General features: G+C 46.9%; 1 protein-coding gene across 4 annotated transcripts in view; it reads right to left on the minus strand.

Annotated features, from left to right (window-relative positions):
- GRAMD1B (GRAM domain containing 1B) overlaps positions 1-21,471 on the minus strand; it is a 295,443-nt gene that overhangs the window by 118,358 nt on the left and 155,614 nt on the right. For all 4 annotated transcript variants that reach the window (XM_042851911.2, XM_008164547.4, XM_065569230.1 and 1 more), the window contains one exon: positions 19,496-19,573. In XM_042851911.2, the coding sequence (XP_042707845.2) occupies positions 19,496-19,573 (78 nt within the window). The remainder of the gene's footprint in view (positions 1-19,495; positions 19,574-21,471) is intronic.

Genomic DNA, 21,471 nt, shown 5'->3' on the forward strand with positions numbered 1-21,471 from the left:
ATTGGCTAGTTTTTGGCTTGTAGCTTGCTGCCTGTTTGGCTTGTAGCAACTTGTTGCTTCTTTTTTTTGATCGGCTCCCGGCAAGTAGGGGCAAGGCGGGGAGAGAGTAACAGGTGCACCGCAGGCCCACCATAGTCCCATAGAGCCGGGGGGATCTAGTCACATAGAGTGTTGGGGTTCTTAGGGATTGGCTTGTTTTGGCCTTGTTTTGAAATGGGATTAGCTTGATTTTTGGCTTATTGTGAAAGTCGGGGTGCTTATTTACCGTGTGAAAGTTGGCAACTACGGTCCTCACCCTTGACGGTGGCTTAGTATAGATAATGAAAACAACACAGAGCAACCAAGGTACACTCAAACATGCAAGCAGCAGGTACACACACGCTGAACAAAAACAGGAAGGAGCCCCAGCAAACTGTCATCCAGAATTCCAACCCCGCCTGGCTTTTGAATTTCCAAAAGAAGTTGTGTTAACATTTTGGGTTCATTTTTGCAGCAACTGGGAGTGGTGGCAGATGAGCTAAGACCACACAAAAGAGGCAACTGAAAACAGCAAATGGTGAACATCCCCCAGCGAAGCCCACTCTCAGGATATTCTACACTACAGAGGCACAGGTGCACGCATAGATACTTCACACACTGACCGAAGAGGTTCTCCTGTCACTGTAGATAATTCACTTCTCTGAAAGGTGGTAGCTAGTTCAACAGAAGAATCCTTCAATTGACTTAGCCGCATCTACACCAGGGGTTAGGTCGACCTAACTACAGTGTTCAGAGTGTGAAATTTTTCATAGTCCTGAATCAGAGGGGTAGCCGTGTTAGTCTGAATCTGTAAAAAGCAACTGAGGGTCCTGTGGCACCTTTAAGACTAACAGAAGTGTTGGGAGCATAAGCTTTCGTGGGTAAGAATCTCACTTCTTCAGATGCATAGTCCTGAGTGACGTAGCTAGGTTGATCTAAATTTTAGGTGTAGACCTGGCCTCACGAAATCAGAAGCCCAGTTTTGCAGCTATAAGAGGATCAGAGAAACTTCTGTTAAGGATCCAGCGCTTCCTTCTGATCTCACCCCCGTGACATCAGTGGAGGTACTCCTGATTTACCCCACCAAGATATCAGAATCAGGCTCCCGGATGTCTGGGTGCTTAACTAAATTGAACCTGCAAATGCTCCAAGGGTGATCCATTGCTAACAGAGAAGAGGGTACATTTTCAAAGTATTCAGCTCAATTTTAGCCATTTAGCCCATGCTAACTTTAACAGGAGTTACAAACCACACCCAAATGCCCCGTCCCCTCCCAGCTCCTTAGCCAGTCTCAAATGTCATATGCTCTACACATTCCATGCAAGCAGAGTTGGCTGTACAGGCAAAATGCACATGTCCATTCTTAGACACACACACAGCCTTTATGGCTTACTCTCGCAGGGATACGTGACTGTAATCCAGCTGCTGCAAATGAATTATTCCTGTCCCAGTTCCACTCTAGCAACCAGTGGGAGTCCAATGCTAATCATAAAGGACTAATTGTTAGAGCATCCACAGAAGCAAAGCCAAAAGGCTTAGAGGGGCCGACCATATCAGACTCCTAGGAACTCTGTGTGCACATGTGCACTTAGACCAAAATAATGTACATTAGGCCCTGCCACTTTAAGTATAGCGCTGCTTATCCAGTCAGTCACAGCTACAGGAGAGTCTGCACAACCCTGGGTGGAGCAAAAGGGATGGTGACGTAGCAGGCGGCACAAAGCAAAATCTATTAGCAAGAGAATTGGTGAGAGGGAAAGCTACAAACAAATCAAAAGATTTCAAGGAGAGAGAAAGAGGGGAAATTATGCCTAGGGAGAGTGCGGTGTGTGGGTAAAGGAATTCAGGGAACAGACATAACATAAGGGATAGGGACTGCGAGGAGTATTGAATCCTGGGAAAAGATGCCTAAACTGCTGAATCCTCTCTGAAGTCAGTGTTCCGCAGCCCTGGAGTCTCTGCTGTCAGAGGAGGTTATCTGCAAGCCCAGCATCCCCAAAGTAGGATCCATCTCTATTTCCTCAGGGAAATTTCATGAGGGGCTGACTCTGTGCTTCAGCAGCCGGGAAATCATGTGAGGCTGTATTTGCGTAGGGAGCGAGGATGCATCACATGCCTACTGCATCATGGGAGCTGTAGTTGTTCTGTTACAGCATGCTGGGTGGATGTTAAACCACCTATTTCTGCACTAAATGTGTGTGGTGCTTGAAAAGGCATGTGTTATGACTGAGGGTCTCGAGAGAAGGGGTGGGAAATAAGACTTTCTCTCTTAAAAGGTGGGGTGATGGAGGGTCCTCACAGAGGCTAAAGCGGGCCCTGCAAGAGGAAGAAGGCAGGATATTTTCCTATGGACGCTGGGGAGAGCAAGAGGTCCTTTCTGAAAGAAGGAAAAAAGCTCTTATTGGAGAAAGCAGAAAGGGTGGAATTGGAACCATTTTTATTTTATTTTTTTAAATTTACACCACAGATCTGAAACTGCTTGAAACAGACGGATGACTATTTTCACACGCTGTTTCACAGAATTTTCCTTTTTTTGTTGGTTTTTAATCAAAAACTTGGGAAGGTTTGAATTTTGAAGCTACCGTTTGCTCTGGAGGGGCTTGTTTTCTTTCAGAAATGAGTTCCTTCACATTGCAAAAGGAGCCCACGTTCAAGAGAAAACTTCTTGAAACACAGTGGATTTTTCAGTGAAACAAGTCAATTTTTTTAGTTTGTAAATAAACAGAGCCCCACCCCCAGTCAATTTAAACTTTCACTGTAAATCTTTTGCACAGTGGGTAGAAGGATATGATGTTTCAGGATTTATTTCTTCTTGGGGACTAGACAAAGCAGTCATTAATGTAACAGATCAGCTCTACTTTTTGTTCAGCCAAAATTTTCCACAGTGGCTAGTGATTTTGAATGCCCCAACTTGATACACTATAAAGGGGCGTGATTTTCTGATAGTGATCAGTGCCCAGCCTCAGATAATCCTTTAAAGTGTGCCAGGTTGGGCACTCAAGCGTTGAAACCCTGAGAATCACTAGCCCCCTTCAAAGCCTTCTCCTTAGTGCATAAAACAGACAGTAAAGTGATGAAACTAGCCTTTATACAGAGCCTGCATCCCATCTATGGGCTTGAAAAGGTTTCTGATACTGTACTAAGGGATACTGCACCAAAGCAGCTTTCATAGGAATTGCCAGACTGGATCAGATACAAGGTTCACCTAGCCTAGTCTCCTGCCTCTGACAGAGGTCAATACCAGATATTCCCTAGAGGAAGGTGTAAGAACCCTGCAGTATGCAGATATGAGGTAATCTGCCCTCAGGATTAGCTCTCATCCCTATCCCTAAGCATTAAAGATCAATTTAAGTCTTTTTAGGGCTGCAGACGTAGGTGTCCTGTAAGAGCAAAAGGAGTTAATACAAAAAGACAGAAATAAACTGAAAGGGCTACAGGAAAGAAAGTCCCGGAACATGTACAAAGACTTAAATTAGGGGAGTTGTTGTAGCCGTGTTGGTCCAAGGATATGAGAGAGACGAGGAAGATGAAGTAATATCTGGTTACTTTCTCCAGACCTGAGGAAAAGCTCGGAAGCTTGTCACTTCCACCAACATAAGTTGGTCCAATAAAAGTTATTATCTCACCTACCTTGTCTCTCTCAAGTTAAGGGAGACTTTGGGGATATTTGCTAGCTAAGACTTTTTAAAGATATTCTCGGGAGCACTAGTCCAATTCTGGGAACCATGGTGGATATTTAGTTGAAACTGAGAAGGATGGTTGATTTTTACAGAGACATCGAAACAATTAGAATCAAAGTGGGGGGGTAAAGAAAAAAGGAGTGGTGATTTTTATAGGTATAAAGAGAGGTAAGAGTCTGAGGGTAGTGGAAATGGGGAGACTATAATAGGCACTGCAGAGAGAGTTTGAGGTGAGAAGAGGTTGGGAAGATGTTAAGAGGTGCAGAACGAGTTTGGTTTGGGACAGGATAATTTGGAGCCAGGAAGGATGTGTCTGAAGGAGAGTCACAAGGGGAATGACTGGAAAGGAATTAAAAGAAAGGAACAAAAGAAAGCCCACTGACCCATCACTTTTAAAGCCTGAAGGGAGGGAAGAGCAGGGAATGGATGGGTTAAATCTCAAGACACAGGTTGGATTGGTCCTGAACCCAGTTTCCCTATTTGGGGAGAGGGACACCGCTGTCCATGTGTGCACAAGTCCATTACCTCATTATCACAAAAACTTTTCTCAGCAGCTCCAGCCTGGGTCATCTCAATGCTGAATACCCGTGCTAACATGGGACAGATCTTCCAGCAGGTTAAGGACGACAGTGATGGAACAGTGAGGTAAGAGACACATCCTCCCTGTGTTATAGCAGGCAGCAAACATGGAATGTAACGTTCGAAGTATTTTCACTTCTCAGGAACTTCACTGTCCTGTTCATCAGCCAAGGGCGCAGGTAGGCAGGACCTTTGGGATAAATGCCTCAGATTCTGAGGGGACCCACACGAAGCAACAAGCAGCAGGTGGCAGTGCAGCGCACGGCTGATGACTGTCTGTTGAGGTGGCCTGCCTAGTTTCCTTGACAGAAGTCGAAGAACTCAAGTGTCCTTGAATAAAGCCCACGAGGAAGTAGGAGGGGGCCTGGAAGGAACTTTCTCTCCAGGACAGAGAGAAGATGCCTGAAACTTTGGTGGATCCAAGCCCCCTGCCGAATTCCTCAATACATCCCAGGGGGAGCACAATCCAACACTGTAAATAAAAGAAAAGGGAGGAGGGTGAGAGAGCATGCAGCAGTGCGAACTACGATGGGTTGGGGGGGAGAGTGTGAAAAGCACAGCAAGGTCCAGGGAGGGGTTAGGGCCACCGTGCGAAAGGCAGCAGCAGAAGAGTATAGCAAGAACGAGCCAGGCAGAGAGGAAAGGGGATTGGTTAGTATTGATTACAATGGCTGACCTTGTTATGGTGCATGGTGTACTGGGGTGACACATGCTGCCATCTTATCACTGGAACACTCACAAATACTCTGCAGCAGGCCAGGAAACAAGAGCAAAGGAAGGAGGTGGAGGAGGAGGAATACACAGCTCACAACGTGCACTTACACAAGCACAGTCACCTGCAGGAATAGGAAGGTCTGTCCGTGCTCCAATCCGCTCCCAGCAATCAGGGAGAGATGCTGCCAAATCCACAGGGAGATGGAAATCCCAGCGCGGTTACACAAACACAGCACTTTTGGGGCGGAAGCAGCACAGAGATGTGACCTCAGATCCCGCTATGGACAGATGCAATTCCACAACTATGATGGTTCTGGGTTGTTTTGTTTTTTAGGCACCAGCGTTTTAGCCCCAGAGGGAAAGAGACATGATTAGGCTGATGAAAGGGCGACGACGGGGAAATTTACAAAGGGTTTGTGCTATGTGCAAAGAGGCACCGATGTCTCTTCTCTGTTCTCAGATTTCTTCTCTTGGGGGAGAACCAATTTTCAAGGCACAGCTGCCTTCGGGTCTCTGCTGAACTTGCTGCTGTTTCCACCACAAGATAAGATGCAAAACCCGGAGAGATTAGAGAAGAATTTTGGACCAGAACCAAAAGGATTTGAGGTTAATAATAATCAGAATCAAATTCTCATAACTGGGGATTAACCAACATTAGTGTTTCTTTCAAGCTAACCTCTTCCCAAGCGTGAATCTGTCTCATCTAAACTGCTTTTTTCCACTTGTATCCGGCGCCTACAACGAAGGGTCAACTTGAACCTTAGCAGTGCTGATAGCAGTGGGTTTTTTCATGGCCGAAAGCAAGGATGCTAGGACACTCAGAGGAAAGCCCCGGTTAGGTTTGTAGAGGAAGAGCTAGAGGGAAAATAGTCCCAGTACTGCTGATCCATCAGAGGGGTTTCTTTCTTCTCCTTCCACTGGATGCATGGGATTCTAATCCCCCAAGTAAGAGAGGCAGCTCAGTGCAAACTCGAGTCAGCGAGGTGCATCCTGCACACTTTCTCTTTGCCTTCTGCTTGCTGACTCATTCGCAAGAGCTGCTCTCCCCTTCCCTCCACGCAACCAATCAGCACATGGCTGGCTCTCATCCCTACGGACACATGGGCTGGTCTGATCACTTCCAGTAACCCCCAAAGCAAGACTAGAAGGTTAGGACCTCACGTGGCGAGAAGCAGTGCCAAGGAAGGAGGAAATCTGATGCCAGGATTTTTCCCTAGGAAAAATCAAAAGCTCTTGGGCACTGACAGGCACTGGGAAAAGGTTAATGTCATTGATGTTGAAGAACATACTCTTCACAGATTTCGGCAATGGATGAGTAGACAGTTCAGGAGAGCAGTTAGCAAGAGGAGGCTTTATATTTAAAGGTACAGCAGTGAACAAATTTGGCTTAAAAAAGAAACATGAAATCTCACTGGAAACTTAAGCCACCCTGCAATGGGATACATACTTCTAACAGTCTGGGTCCTAAGAGGCCCCCTCAGAGACAGGTTTGGCAGGGGCACTAAGTAGTATCAAAGCCCATCACCTTCATTTTTTCCCATGTCTTCTGGGATTTGGAACCAGATATGGAGGAGGGTTAAGTGGCTTAAGACAGGGGTCTCAACCTTTTCCTTTCTGAGACACTCCCAATATGCTATAAAAGCTCCAGGGCCCAGTGGGGGTGGCTTGGGGCTCTGGGCTTCAGCCAAAGCAGGGGGCTCAGGGACCCCAGGGGGCCGTGAATCCCCAGTTGAGAACTGCTGGCTTAAGGAACAGAGTACAGCTGGTATGGGTTCTCTGGGGGACAAATACTTCCGTGCCCTGTTTGGTGAGGTCTCTATTTTTTTTTCCAGGTTGGAGAAAGTTCATACAATGCACATGGATGGAAAAGAAATCCAACAGGCAGAAGTGTTCTGCTACTTAAGCAGCATGATGACATTTGATGGTGGCTGTGATAAAGATATTCATACGAGATTAGGAAAACAAACACCACTTTTGGAAGGATGAACAACGTCTTGTCAACCAGAGGCCTCCTCACCAAACTAAAGATCAAATTATACCATGATGCAACTGTACTGAGCACACTACCACATGCAGCAGGGACTTGCCCAATGACAATAGCTAACAAAGAGAGATTGGAGGCTGCCCACCACAGACGGCTGAAGGAGACACTACACATTTCATGGAAAGATAAAACTGCAAATGCGAGAGGAAGGGAGCTGAGTGGGCAGGACATGTTAGAAAATATCAAAGGAAGACAGCTCAGGTGGTTGGGATATGTACAATGTATGGAAGATGGGAGACATGCTACGCAAGCATTGAAATGGGTACCCAAGGGAGGAAAGAGAAAGCGAGGAATGCCCAGGAAGAACTGGCAGAAGACAGTGACAGAGGATATTGAAGGTGTTGGCATCACTTGGGAAGTAGTACCACAACTAATGAGTGGCCATAATCAGTGAAGGAACTGGACTTCCTGATGTATCAGTGGCACAGAAGGAATGAAGGTACAAGGTAAGGTAAGGTATGTACAGCACCTAACACAATGCAGTCCTGGTCCTTGAGTAGGACTCCTATGTACTATCACATACACATCAATAATAATAATAATAATGGGCCCTATATTTTGGCAAATGCAAAAAAATGAAGGGCCCAAGTTTGAAAATGCAACTATTTGTGTCTGTAGCTTAGGACTGTCCCTGATTCCAGGTGCAACCAGAAACTCAGCCATCAAGCGACACAAGGAGCTGCAATTATTTGTGCCTGCAATTTGTCCCCACAAAAGAGAGAAAAAAGAGAGTCCTGCTTAAGGCTGGGCTGGAAACATGACCCTGAATGTGGAACCCCACAATGTCATTTTGACAGTGTCACTTTTCTAGCTATAATCATCAAAAAGGCCTGTCTCTAAATATGGTCAGCAGGTGGAATGCAACTACACAACTGCCCCTTCTCACTTGTAAACAGGCAGGCATAGGACTGAGACCATCTGAGCCAGCTTCTCAGACCTGGAAACAAGAGACATTAAAAGCATCTCGTCATTTCCCCCCCTCACACACTCCTGTGTATCAGGGTCTGTGACGCAGCTCAACATGACTTCTGTCAAACTTTCTCCGTGTGCAGTGAGACATGCAAGGGACATCTGGAGGCTTATCTAACCAAACAGGGAGACATCGGTCCAATGGAAAGGAAACTAGGCTGGGAGTTGGGAGACTGGGGGTCTTGTCCCAGCTTTGCCGATGACAATGCTGTTTAACCTTGGACACAGCACTTCCCCTTTCCTGTGCCTCAGTTTCCCCACTTGTGAAATAGGGATAATGACACTGACTGACCTTTGTAAAGCCTTTTGAGATTCTCAGATGAAAAGCTTTGAATAAGAGCTAAATATTGTTATTATTGTTATGTTCCCAAGGGATTTAACGATAGGCATGCTTCATTTTACAATACCAGCTTGAAACAGTAGACTGTGAAGTCCAGCGTCTGGCCCATGCCAGATGCGTTAGAGAAAAAAGCACCCATAATGTATTCTGCTGATTGCCACAGGACTCGAGAATGAATTTTTTAACACAGCAATCAGCTGGATACCCTCAAGCATGAACTCTGTCTGCACAACTACAGATCTGTCATAAAATTATCCGTCCCCCTTAATTTCATGGACAGCACTGGACTTTTCTAAAATTCAGGTCCATCCACCCATATAAGTGGCAACTGTGGAACTCCTCAAGACTGGGGGATATCCGAGCACAAGACAAGGATCGACAAAAGAGACCTATCTTGCCAGGTCTCCTCCCTGCATCTTATCCCCACAGGGCAACAAGAGGGAAAAGGAAGGCTTATCCAGCCCCCCAAACACTTCCCAGCCATGCTGGAGAGAAGACATCCTACCCCCTTTCTCAGATCATGGGTCAGCACATCATGGAGGGGAAGAGGAAGGATTACAGAGATGGGGGGATGGCATAACCTTGCTGGGGGCCATCAAATTCCAGAATCTGTGCTGATCTAATGAAAGGGCTATGAAAAACAAGACCCTATGTGGCTGAGAACAGAGCGTCCCAGGAGCTCATATAATGGGGATGACAGATCTTTCGCCTCCTGTACTGGATTCATCTCCAAAGGGCAGCTGGGGGCTCCTGGAGCTGGGACACCAGGTGCAAAAGGTTCCAGGCTTGGCAGAGAAAGGAGGAATTTATCTTATTCCAGCCGCTTGTCAAACCTACTTTACCTAACAATGCAGTGCACAGGCAGGCAGCGGCACACACTATAATTAACAGCCCATCTCGGAGACATTGGAGGAAGAACAATGCTAGCGTAGGAGGAATTGGGAGCAGGTGATCTTTGCGCCGACAGGTCTGCCAACAGCAGCAAATGTGCCGGTCCTAGCGGAGCAGTGCAGCTCTCATCAAATCGCTATAGCCCGTTCCTGTAAGTCCCAGCAGAAAGTCATACCACGGGCTGTCTCAGCAGCAGTGGGGGTACAATGGGGGGGGGCTATTGGCACTGGTACCCACTGAGGATTATACTCCTTCATTGCTAACAGAGGGGAGTTGCAGTCTTCAGATTTGGACTTCTCCAAAGCTCAGCTATTTGGCACTGTATCCATTAGGGTCAGCAGATTTTGAATCTGGAACTGAATCCAAATTTTCCCAAAGTTCAGGGCAGGAGTACAATTTAGAGCCAGAGATCTCCCATCTCTCATTAACCCCAAACCCCCACCACCTCCAGCACACACACAACCAACCATCCCAGCCCCAACAGAGACAACTCATACATACCAGTCTAATAAATCCTGAGCCATGCAGGGGATGTGCAAAGGAAAATTAAAGGAAGCTACACAAATAAACTCATGGTCAGCGTGGGGTGGGGACCGGACATTGGTTAATGATGGATGAACCAGTTCACATAAAATATTAACCAAACCAAATGGCCGCTCATAACCTTTCCCAGGTTCATCTCAGGCCCAAACTACCATCCACAACCCAATCCCAGCACCTTTCCCCATATTCATCTCAAACCTGAACTGCTGCCCAGAAGCCAGCCCTGCACCTTCACCCAAATGCCATCTCACAATTTTTTCCAGGTTTGAAAAATTTGGGTTACTTTCCCCCCCTCTCGTGATTTTTCGTATGTGTGGCAGCTTCTGCACAGGCCAGGACTGGGCAAGGAGCAATGAAGTGGCTGGTTCTCAGAGTGCCTGTCTCCTGTGTGGAAGCAGGAATCTCACCGAATCTCACCGAAAAGCCTGCTCCTGTGAAATTCCCAACCAAGAGGGGTGGATAGTCAGCTAGTGACCAGGCTTGGGGTGCTTATCCAAACCTCCAAAAGGTTTGAAGAAGCTCACCCATTATTCCTGGAGATGTCCCTACTTCCACCTCTTCATTTCCTTTTCACCTTTAAAGGCCCCACAAGAGGGTAAAACCATAATCTCCCACAACCTAGTTAGAGGAAGGGTCTCTCCAGAGCTCATCAGTGCCGGTTCTCAGTCTGCCAAGGGTCAAGGGGAGATCACCAGAGAGGGATTTGGGGTGCTCCTTTCCTCTGCAAAGGATGAGTGCATGTGTGTCACCAGGCTTCTGCATGCTGCCAGTCCAGAAAGCTCAGGACAAGAGCTCAGCAAGTTGCAGAGCTGCAAACAGACGATTCCTTCAGTGGGTGGGCTCGCAAAGTCTCGCATGCCTGAGTTGAGTGGGCTGGAGATGTGTGGCCCCCATCTGGGCACTCCCTCAAGGGCTTCCTCAATATGCACACACCCCTCTTGCCCCAGATCCCTTAAAACACACCCCTCCCTATTGAGCTGGGCAGGTTCAGTAGGCCCAGGAACCTTAGCAACACTTCTGACAAAGTCGCTCTGAGGTCTGCAACAAAGCTTGACGGATACAAGCTGCACCCGACTTGGGGCTTTACTGGGACCATTCCTACTCAGGACCTGAACTCAGACCCATCTCTTGGCAGCACACTGAGCTTGGAGCCTGTTCTCCCCGAATTTTACACTGGCATTAGGCAGCAGCAACTGCCTCCTATTTATCCCCCTCCTCTAAAAGCACATCCATTCCTTTTCTCTTACTCTTGAACGTCCTTCTCCTTATTAACGTACTGGGCTGCCTACCTCAGAGTAACACAGCAGCAAGACATCCACCCCTGCCAGCACATGCAGATGGCAGCATTCCACAATCACTTTGGCAATGGAAAATAGACTCCCTGAAGCTGTGGGAGTGGCAGTGTAAGACAGTCCCTGCTGTGCCTCCATGCATAGGAGAACAGTGACAGGGACACAGGGTTTTACCACCACCATGCCTCTCAGCGGCAAGGGGAAACAGGAGCAGGCAAAGGTTGATGTAAGGTCCATTGGGAGCCTCAGATTGAGGAAATGGGCCTGACCCTCCACTTGCTCCCACCAGTGTAAACCAAGAGCAGCTCCTTGGACTTTATTGGAGTTACACTGGTGTGAGAGGAGGCTCAGAGCCTGCTACACCAGGGTTGGCGGCACACGGGTACTGCATAGGCTTGGGCAGGTGATTAATTTGCAATCACGATACGATTTGTGAACAGAAGATTCTACCTCTTGCCCTGTCCTGAGATGAACTGTCCTTCCCTGCCCTCCCATTTTGGTTCTCTCTCTTATCCATCACCCTCTAGCTGTTGTCTATTTCTCTCATCTCTCTTCCCCACCCCCTCTGTCCATTCCTCTCCATTCCCCTCATCTATTTCTCTCCTCCCCTCCGCTCCCCTCCATGGACTTTTGGATGCTAAGGGAGCAGCACTAATGGCTCTTGTGTGTATGAGTTTAAGGACTGTATTTCCTGCTGGTTCAGTGGCATGGCATTTACACTTTAGTTAAGCCTGCTCTCTGCTATAAGCCTAAGGGGCGCCTCAGGGTCACAATAAAGAACAAGCCTGCAGTTCAAATAGAAGCGAGCACATGAGTGAGCCTGAACTTGCAGTTCAACAGCAGTGAACAGTTTGGTGTGGTTTGTGTATAACCCCAGTTTGATGCACTAGCTGTGTACTCATCTCACCCAGGCCTCCGGGGGTTCTCCTACTCAGCCCTAGTCAATCTTCAGGCCACCCCTTTAAAAGGGAGCAGCATCTCTGGCTAAGATCATCTGGGCATCACAAATCTGCTCCTAGGTGCTCATATGGCTATCGCACTTCAGTATCTGAGTAACTTGCAGACATCAGTGAACCCATCCTTGCAATACTCCTGCGAGCTAGGGAAGGGATTCTCCTCCCCATTTAATAGATGGGAAACTGAGGCACACAGAGATGAAGAGACCTAAACAGGAAATCTTAACAGAGGTGAGAACAGAAGCCAGGTCTCCTGGGTCCCAGGCCAGCACCTCAAAATTAAACTCTTCCTTGTTTGCTTTGCTAGCTTTCCCCTTCTAGGACTCTGAATACACCTGCACAGCATATTCAGCCACATCTCTCATGCCCAGACACCTGGAGGCACAAACATAATATCCACAGACTCCACCCCAGCACAGGACCCACACCTGTCAACTTACACGGCTCTGCGGAAGGAGAGTTTTTTCCTCAGGGAAGACACACGCAAGTGACAGACATGCTTCACTGCTGTGCTGCAGGAGACCGTCTCAGGGCATGGGTTCTGAACCATGGCTGGGCCTTGTGGTTCACCAGCCAAGTCTGGTGCCTACATCCCACGGAGTGGCAATAGCAACAGCAGCAGCGGTTCAAGTGTCTGCTTCCAACACCAGGGCAAAGTCAGCGTCCTGTCTGAAGGGATCCGAGGACTTCAGCCCTGTGTGAATCACCGCTCTGAGTTTATTCGTCCTGGCGAGTCAGGTCACTGCCAAGTTAACTCGACTGGCGAGATCCTTGGTACCATCTTTGTTGCTAAGTGCAGGCTGGTAATTAAGATATGGCTGGACATAGCCAAGAGATCAGCCCTCCCCAATCACATCTTCCTTTCTGGTATCTTTCCACAGTTGCCCGGTAGGTCCAGCATCCCTCTGCTGGTGCCTGGGATATCCTCACCTCCCAGCAGCTTCCCATGTGTATCAGGGTAGGTGCAGGTCCTCTCTCTCTCTGTCCTAGTTCTGCAGGAATGAGATGGTGCTGCGTGCACAGCTCTACCTGCGTGTGATGTCAGATGCGGTGTGCTAGGGAGGGGGTGTGGGAGGGACAAGGGTGCTTGATCCTGGCAGGCTGCACAGGGAAGTTGATTCCAGAGGGGGTGCGAACTTGCTTTTTGCTATAGTCAGCAAGAGTGCTGAGTGCAGGACCACTTAAGACACGTATACCAGCAGGCTCAGAAAAATTAAGGCCATACTGGAAGTATGCGCAAGCATTGCCTCTGCCACACAGGTGCAAGCAGATACATATAGGGTGACCAGATGTCCTGATTTTATAGGGCCAGTCCCGATTTTTGGATCTTTCCTTATATAGGCTCCTATTACCCCTCACCCCCATCCCGATTTTCCACATTTGCTGTCTGGTCACCCTAGGTACACAGCAGCTGGGAGATGCTTTTAAAGCCCTGTTCTTTTGGCATGTGCAGTGGGGGGTGGGGGAGAGGACCTGGGCTGCTTGTATTAAGATTTCCCCAAAAGTCACACCAAACTTTTAATGCACTTTGAAAAACATCACAATCTTCCCCACCACCATCACCACCTTTAATTTCGCACAATCTCATCACCCTCCAGCTGCAGCAGATTCTGAATCAGGAGGTGCTGACACACTCAAGAGGCATGGCCTGGCAGAAGCGGTGCTGATGCTACATTCACCTCAGTATAACAGAGGCAGGGGTGACTGGCAGATTGTTCTCTGTAAGTGCCCCTGGGCTCTGGAATGCCCTCCGACCCTGGTCTGAAAGAGCCTGCATCGGCTGGCTTTCGGGACACGCTGCAGGGTCTGTTTGTTTCCTCTGGACTTTCCTGAGAGTTAAGGGATATTGAAACACTGGTTGGTGCAGTGGGTGGTGGTATTGGTATTCAGCGCTTGATAGGTACGTGAACAGCACATTGTAAATAATGAGCAGGATACTCAGAGTCTGCAAATGGGGGCTCTTTATTGTTCTTGAAAGAAAATAAATAAGTTCCATGAGAAAGATCTGCCTCACCCAATGTGCAGTCCAGGCTGGCAAATTCAAGATGTTCATAGAGCCTGCACCAGAAGCTGAGCCTCTGGGTGCTTATCTGGATCGGGCCAGACTCCAAACCTTTCCCCCGTCATTCATAAACAGCATTATGAATGGGACTTTTTGTCAGTCCAATGAGCGAGAGCCACTGCTCCCCAAGGAGAGATTACACCACTGCTCCTCTGCCCTGGAGCCTGACATGATTACAACTGCAAACAACAGAAGTAAAGGCAATTTAGCAGCCCTGGATCTAGGTCAATTTAAGATTAGTCTCGTCAGTTAAACAATACATAAAAATTACTTGGAATTAAACATAAACAGCAGCAATTTTGAGGTCACCTTATGAGACACAGGTCACTGCCACCACTACTTTATAAGGATGACATGGACATCTTTTATAATGACTATCCATGGTCGGCACCTCCGCTTTGCACCCCATCTGAAAGGTGGCACCTCCGGCAGCCCCGTCCAGAACCACACCAAGACTTTGGTTCAGTCCAGGCTCAAAAGGGGACACCACTGTCTACTGAATCACCAGGACACTGTTTCTTTCCGTACCTGGAGGCCGCCCTGCCCTGACCCTGCTTAGCGTATGAAATCCCAGACCAAGGTGATATGATTTCACATGTCCCCCAGCATCAGACAAAACTCAGATAATATCTAAGCACCTGTTTGCTTTGCTGTCAATTTCCCTGTGATCTAGTAGTATACACTGTTCTCAGCTAGTAAATTATGCCAGGATCAACAGCACCAGAGAGACTAATAATTGGAGTGAAACATATTGAGGAAAGGGTTAGCTACAACTAGCAAGCACTAGTTCTGCCAAACATTCTGTTGGATTATTAATTAGCTCTCTAGGGCTGGCTTGTTCTCTCCTGAGTGAGTCAAATCTTCAGGTCCTTCCTAAGCTTTTATTCAGTCCTTACTCAGCTCATCTCCCATTGAATTAATTAGGAGGAATTTGACTTCAGCAGGAGTTTGGCTTAGCAGACACTTAGTAAGAGGACCTCTGATCCTGCGAGAGGAGACAAGGTGTGAGAGGTGCCTCAGTTCATCCTGGAAAGAAGCATTTCCTCCCTCATAACGATTTTAATGTCAGCTGTGTCTTAAGGGGCCATGCACTCTCTTCTGCAAGTATAAGAGCAACTGGGACCAGTAAACACAGAATACCGCCACCCCTTGCAAAGTATTTAACCATCTAACCTTGTACACAACATCACAAACACACAATCAGCAGCCAGATACTAACTTGGAATATATTCATTCTCCCTTTATCACTGCAGCTCACAGTCGGAAAATTAAGCAAGTAAAACGGCATCTGACTTTATAAACCTGCTCTCTGTGTTTTTGATTCGGAGTTGCCCGTGTGTCTGAGAGGCACTCTGATGGGGAGAAGGTGCTAGGAGGGGGGTGATCTCCAGTGTTGAGTGGCTGAGGGACAAAACCAAGAATTCTTGGTTCTGTTCCCACATCACTCATTGACAGACTGTTTGGCCTTGGGCAAGTCATTTTACCGCTCTGTGTCTCTGTGTCCCCATCTGTGTAAAGGGGAAAAGCAGGGGAGGCAGCAGGGCTCGCCTGCCTTCCCATTCGCCCCCAGAGCCAGGGTGAGCCTGGAACACTGGCAGAAACTAAAATCAGCTTTTGACTTGTAAAGCATGCAAATCTGACCTAGATGCCATCAAGGGAGAATAAAACTGGAAGCCCATGCTAGTCACTCAGCTTTAGAACTTCATGAAAACTACTACCCACGTGCTGCACATATACTCCTAATTTTGAAAGGAAAAAAGGTTCAGTTAAAGGGTTTGGGCTTTTCTGGGAGTCAGGGGTGCTGGAAAATGTTTTATAGTGGAGGTGCGCGAGAGCCATTGAACCAAACTGTAAACCCTTAATGGAAACCACTTCAAGCCAGGTGGTGTGGCAGCACTCCCAGGTCCAGCACCTATGCTGTGAGTGAAGGTTATTGTCAGGGGTTTAGCAGACACCAATGCAGCTCATATGAGAGTGAGTCTTTGCTAAAAGCCTTTATCGTAAGTGTCTCTTCCTAGGGGCTCATTTCTTTAAGCTACCATACACCACGAAAGATGTTAAAAGCCTTAGATTGTCAGACTGTGATTTTATGCTATTCCTGGGAGGAGCGAAAGCCACATTGCCTGACCCCAAAGCTGAACAGTGTGGTAACAGGGTAACAGGACCTAGTCAATTTAAGAAGTCAACGTTCAGGTGTAATACAGGACTAGAGGCTGTAATAAAATCAGGGTTCTAGACCAGGACAGTACAAAAGAGGCTGCAGTAACACAGAGCCTGTAGCTCCTGTGTAACAGAAGAAAATGGACTGGGTTCTGAGTCAATAACACCAGGAGATGCAGAAATACTAACTTTTCTGGTTTGGCTGAAATACATAATAACTAATTAAATAATATGCAAAGATTTTACAGGTATTCATTTTTCAGCCTCTTTGGTACCAATGCTGCAGTATGAAGGTATAATAAATCCACCCCAAGAGTCTGAAATTTATTAATTTTGGGCTTTTGGAATTTCAAAGAAATCGTTACCCAGCTGCTGGATATCTGCCTTGCATACCTGACAACTGTCCCCAACACAACAGACAGAGGAACAGCTCAATCACAGACTAGGCCTGGTCTACACGTAAAATTAGGTTGACATATATATGACACTTGAGTGTGAAAAATTCATACCTCTGAGAGCCAGTTATGCCAACCTAACCCAGTATAAATGTGGCTAGGCTGACCGAAGAATTTTTCCATCAACCTAGCTACCACCGCTTGGGGAGGTGGATTATCTACCATGATAGAAAAACCCCTTGTGTTGATGTAGGAAGTATCTATACTAGGGCACTACAGTGGCATAGTCCTGTAGTGTAGACATGGCCCTAGTCTCAACACTAGCCTTGCAGAGGAATCTGGGAATACAGATCCAGTACAAATCCAGCTGGTTGTTTATTAAGGGTAAGAGGAAGCTAATGATCAATTGGCCACGGTGTTTTGTTTGGGTAAAGGTTTGGAAGATAAATGTGGGGAAGGTTACTTTATAGTTTTGACTTGCAAAGCACATGGAAAAAACAGTCCAGTTTCCAAAAGCAACACCTGTGCCAGTGGGTTTCTTCCCAGTGCTCACAACACTAGTGCTGCTAGGACAGGGGGAAAGCATCTTGCATATTGACTAGAACTATGCACACCCAAAAGTGGATAAACCCAAAGACTAGGTGAAGCTGAACCTCAGTGTGTACACCCGGAGTTTACACTGGACCAGTAACGGTCTGGTAATGACGTATCATTTATGATTTGTCAGGTAAGGGGCCTGAGTACAAATGAATATCAGGCACGTAAGTAACTGGAATGGCAACTGGGAGTGAGGACCTCAGGAATTCTAATCCTTCCACTGCCGCATTGTGTGGCCTTGTGCAAGTCATTTACACTCCCCGTGCCTCAGTTTCCCAAAACATAAAATTAGGAAATGGTAATTACCTACTGCAGGGGTATTAGAAAGATTAATCAGCCAATATTTTTACAGGACTTTGGACTCTTTTGAGGTGCGGTGCCGTACTTTTTGAGCCAATTCTTCACCTCACTAGTATGGGACAGAGAGGTTTTGAACAGCAACATGGAATCAAGGAGACTGGCAAATGGCTCAGGATGCCTCTTGCCTCTTCTTGTGCTCAGTTTTGCTGGATATAGCAGATAATGATGAACCCCCAGGTAAAAACAGCCAGTCAGTCTCCACTCTCCAGCACTTGCCACACCTCCAGTGATACCCTATTTGATAATTTACCCAAGAAAACCCACTTAAAGGCATCTTAACAGTAATAATAACATAATGTTACTTTACACTTCTATAGTCCTTCTCACCCAAGAATCTCACAGTGCTTTACTGGATGATAGATATCATCATCCCAGTGTTTCAGATGGGGAAACTAAGGCACAAAGAATGACTTGCCCGAGGTCACAGCTGGGAACAGAACACAGGTCTCCTCACTCCTAGCTCTGTGCACTGTCCTACGAGCCCCTATGCCTCTTAGGGTTCAACTACACTGGAATAAAAGACCTGCAGCATGGCCTGGCTGGCCTGGCTCAGCTGACGCAGACTCCTGGGTCTCGGGCTCCAGGGCTAAAAATTGCTGTGCAGATGTTTGGACTCGGGCGGAGCCCAGGCTCTGGGACCCTCCCACCACAAAGTCCAAGACCTTAGGGTCCAGAGTCTGAACAGTCCTGCAGTCCAACCCCTACAAGCCGGAGTCAGTTGACCATGGCCATGGGTGTTTAATTGCTGTGTAGACATACCCATTAGGTTTAGGAACCCAACTACACACTTCTGGCAACCTCTTTAAAGCTATGTGAGAGCAATTTGCATTTTAGACAGAAAAGCAACCCATGTAAAACAACATATAACAACCACAATACTTAATCCATGATGACAATCCTTGTCAAGCCACACAGGGAAACTAGACCATGATGGACTGTTCTCTTCCTTAAGCTGACAGGTATCTCTTTCTGCCTCCTCCTTTCACAGACATCCCTCCTACTTAACACCTTCTGATTTTCCAACACATTATTCTCTTTTCCATTATCTCACTGTTGACCCATCAAACATCTTGGTGTTCAGACTCCAGGAGCCACAGAAGCAACTGTTCACTGTAAAATACATATACTACCCAAACAGGCACGTCCCATCCATGAACTATCCAAACACTCCTATCCATTTAGAATTTTGCTTTCTTTCTTATCTTCTTCTATGCTGTGGCAATATTCCAGACATCTCTAGTTTCCCTGCTATGCAGCAGCACTCAGTCACATTCATGTATTATCAGTAACTGATCAGATATCAATATTATTAACATTTGCTATGCTAAGAGGCTCTGTTCAATATTTTCTGTGACTGTAGCATAACCTGCATTTATAAACAGTGCTGCTTGCTGCATGTGCAGTGTTAACTTGTACATATTGTTACCGGTGTCTGCAAGGCACCTGCACTTCGTGTGAATCCTGTACTGATGGTGTTACTTGTGTTTATAAACAATATCTACATTTGATGTGTTACTTGGTTTCATCTTGTTACCTCTGATTGCAGGTGCCTCCTCCTGTGTTTCCACTATAATTAAGTTTTCCAGTTTAAGGTTTAAACTGACAACACCCCAAAGCAAAGTCGACACTAACAAATACCCAACGTTCACGATATTTGCAATGGTGAGAAGCGTTTGCAGAGAATAGCCTGATGGCATTGCATTCTCGGTGCAAGTTCCTCACTAAGAGGGCAGGGCTTTAGGGGATAGGGACTGGAGGGGTTACTTGTTAACATCATTCAAGAACACATAGTTTTACACTTAAAATATGAGCCATAATTTGTCTGATAATGAACAAACACCCGTGTTCAGGCTGAGCGGGATTGCCGCCATCTCCCCGGCGCTGAACAGGCCTACCTTTCGTCCCGCATTCGGGGACTCAGGAATCGGGCTGCATCGTCATCATGGCTGCTTTGCTGGCTACTCTGCTGGCTACTGCAGAGAGAGACAGAAAGACAGAAGCAGTTAGAGCTCTGGATAGTCCAGCTGCTTCACTCGCCTAAAGAAAACAGGGACGGAATTAAATTACACCGAGTTAGAACTGGTCTACACGCGGATTGCACTGAACTGGTTTGAAAAGTAGCTTAGGGCAGGTCTTCACTACAGTGGGGGGTCGATTTAAGATACGCAAATTCAGCTACGCGAATAGCGTAGCTGAATTCGACCTATCGGAGCCAACTTACCCCGCTGCGAGGACGGCGGCAAAAATCGACCGCCGCGGCTCCCCGTCGACGGTGCTTACTCCCACCTCTGCTGGTGGAGTAAGAGCGTCGATTCGGGGATCGATTGTCGCGTCCCGACGAGACGCGATAATTCGATCCCGAGAGATCGATTTCTACTGCCGATTCAGGCAGGTAGTGTAGACCTAGCCTTAGTTAAACTAATGCCGGTCTCACTGTGTGGACACTCACTCTTAAATCAATATAACAGTGTCCACACAGAGTTGCCCCAGTCTAATTATATTGATCAAAAATAACACCTACAGGTGTACATGTGTATAGCCCAGGCCTTAGGTTTGCAAGGAAGAGAGTAGCAAGTTTATAACGGTTGCTTTGTGCATCATATCTTCCCTTAAGTTGCTAAATCGTGCCCTGGCCTTATGTGACCATTGGGGTGGGGGTGTACTAGGAGTCCCCCTCTTTGTGCAACCTGCATTACAGCCACCTGGATCATTCCTCCCAACCATGAGGTTGCCCTAGCGGATGCTCGCCCAAATGGGTGGGAAGAGCAAAACCATGAATCCCTCCACCCAAAAGGTAAGCCGCAAAAGAGTACTGCAAATTACTTCCTGTTGCAGAGCAAATAGGGAGCCGCACCAACAGTTATGTGCTCCTTTAGTGTTTCTCAGAGGGTGGAACACCTACGCATCACCACTTACTATGGGCTGTGTGAAAACATGATCTAGCCCTGTGAAACCAGCACAGTGCAAAAGGTTTCACTCCAGTTGTGGGGCTGTGTTCAGTAAAGCAGTGAGAAAATATACAGTGGAACAAAATTCAACACTCATCAGCTTTCCTGGTTTCTTACTAACCTTAGACTTGCTGGAATGTTTGCAAACTCAGGGCTAAGTCACGAGTAAAAACTTCAGGGCTTAGATTCAAGTAAAACTGAGATTAAGTCTGTAGGAAATACAGGCTGATGTACAGTGTTGGTGGAATCTGTGTGAAACTGTGTACTTTCAACAAGAAATCACAAAAATCCAGGGGTGTGGCTTCACGTTCTTGGGGTTAAACACCAAAACCTAAAGGGGACCAGGGAGGTGGAACATACTTGAAATGCAAAGGTGCCCCTAATGGACTGAAACCTGAGAGTCTCACATAATAACTTTTGCCTACGGATTTAAAAAAATTCAATAAAAGCCTTGCAGATGATCTTCGAAGGGGATGCCATTGTGCTATGTCTGACTGGTTTCATATGGCTTAGCATTCAAATCTTGACTTGGATTCCTCATTAAAAATCCTCTAACAAACACTATGCATTATTTTTTGCAAATTAAAAACACTCCCACGAAACGTCATTGGGGCCTAACGGTACAGGTGTACAGCACACTGGCCAATGTAAGGGGAGGGCCTTATCACAACAGATCCTAGATACCAGATGGGGACTTGCTCCAATCCTAAACGAATTATTCGTTCCAAACCTAAGGTCAGAGCCATCTCTGAGCCATAGTCATGCATCCGATGAAGTGGGTTTTAGCCCACAAAAGCTTATGCCCAAATAAATTTGTTAGTCTCTAAGGTGCCACAAGTACTCCTCGTTCTTTTTGCTGATACAGACTAACACGGCTACCACCTTCTCCAGTGCTTAAGGGATGCATTCATTCCAGCTCAGTG

This window comes from Chrysemys picta, chromosome 16 (assembly GCF_011386835.1).
Source record: "Chrysemys picta bellii isolate R12L10 chromosome 16, ASM1138683v2, whole genome shotgun sequence".
NCBI lineage: Eukaryota > Metazoa > Chordata > Testudines > Emydidae > Chrysemys > Chrysemys picta.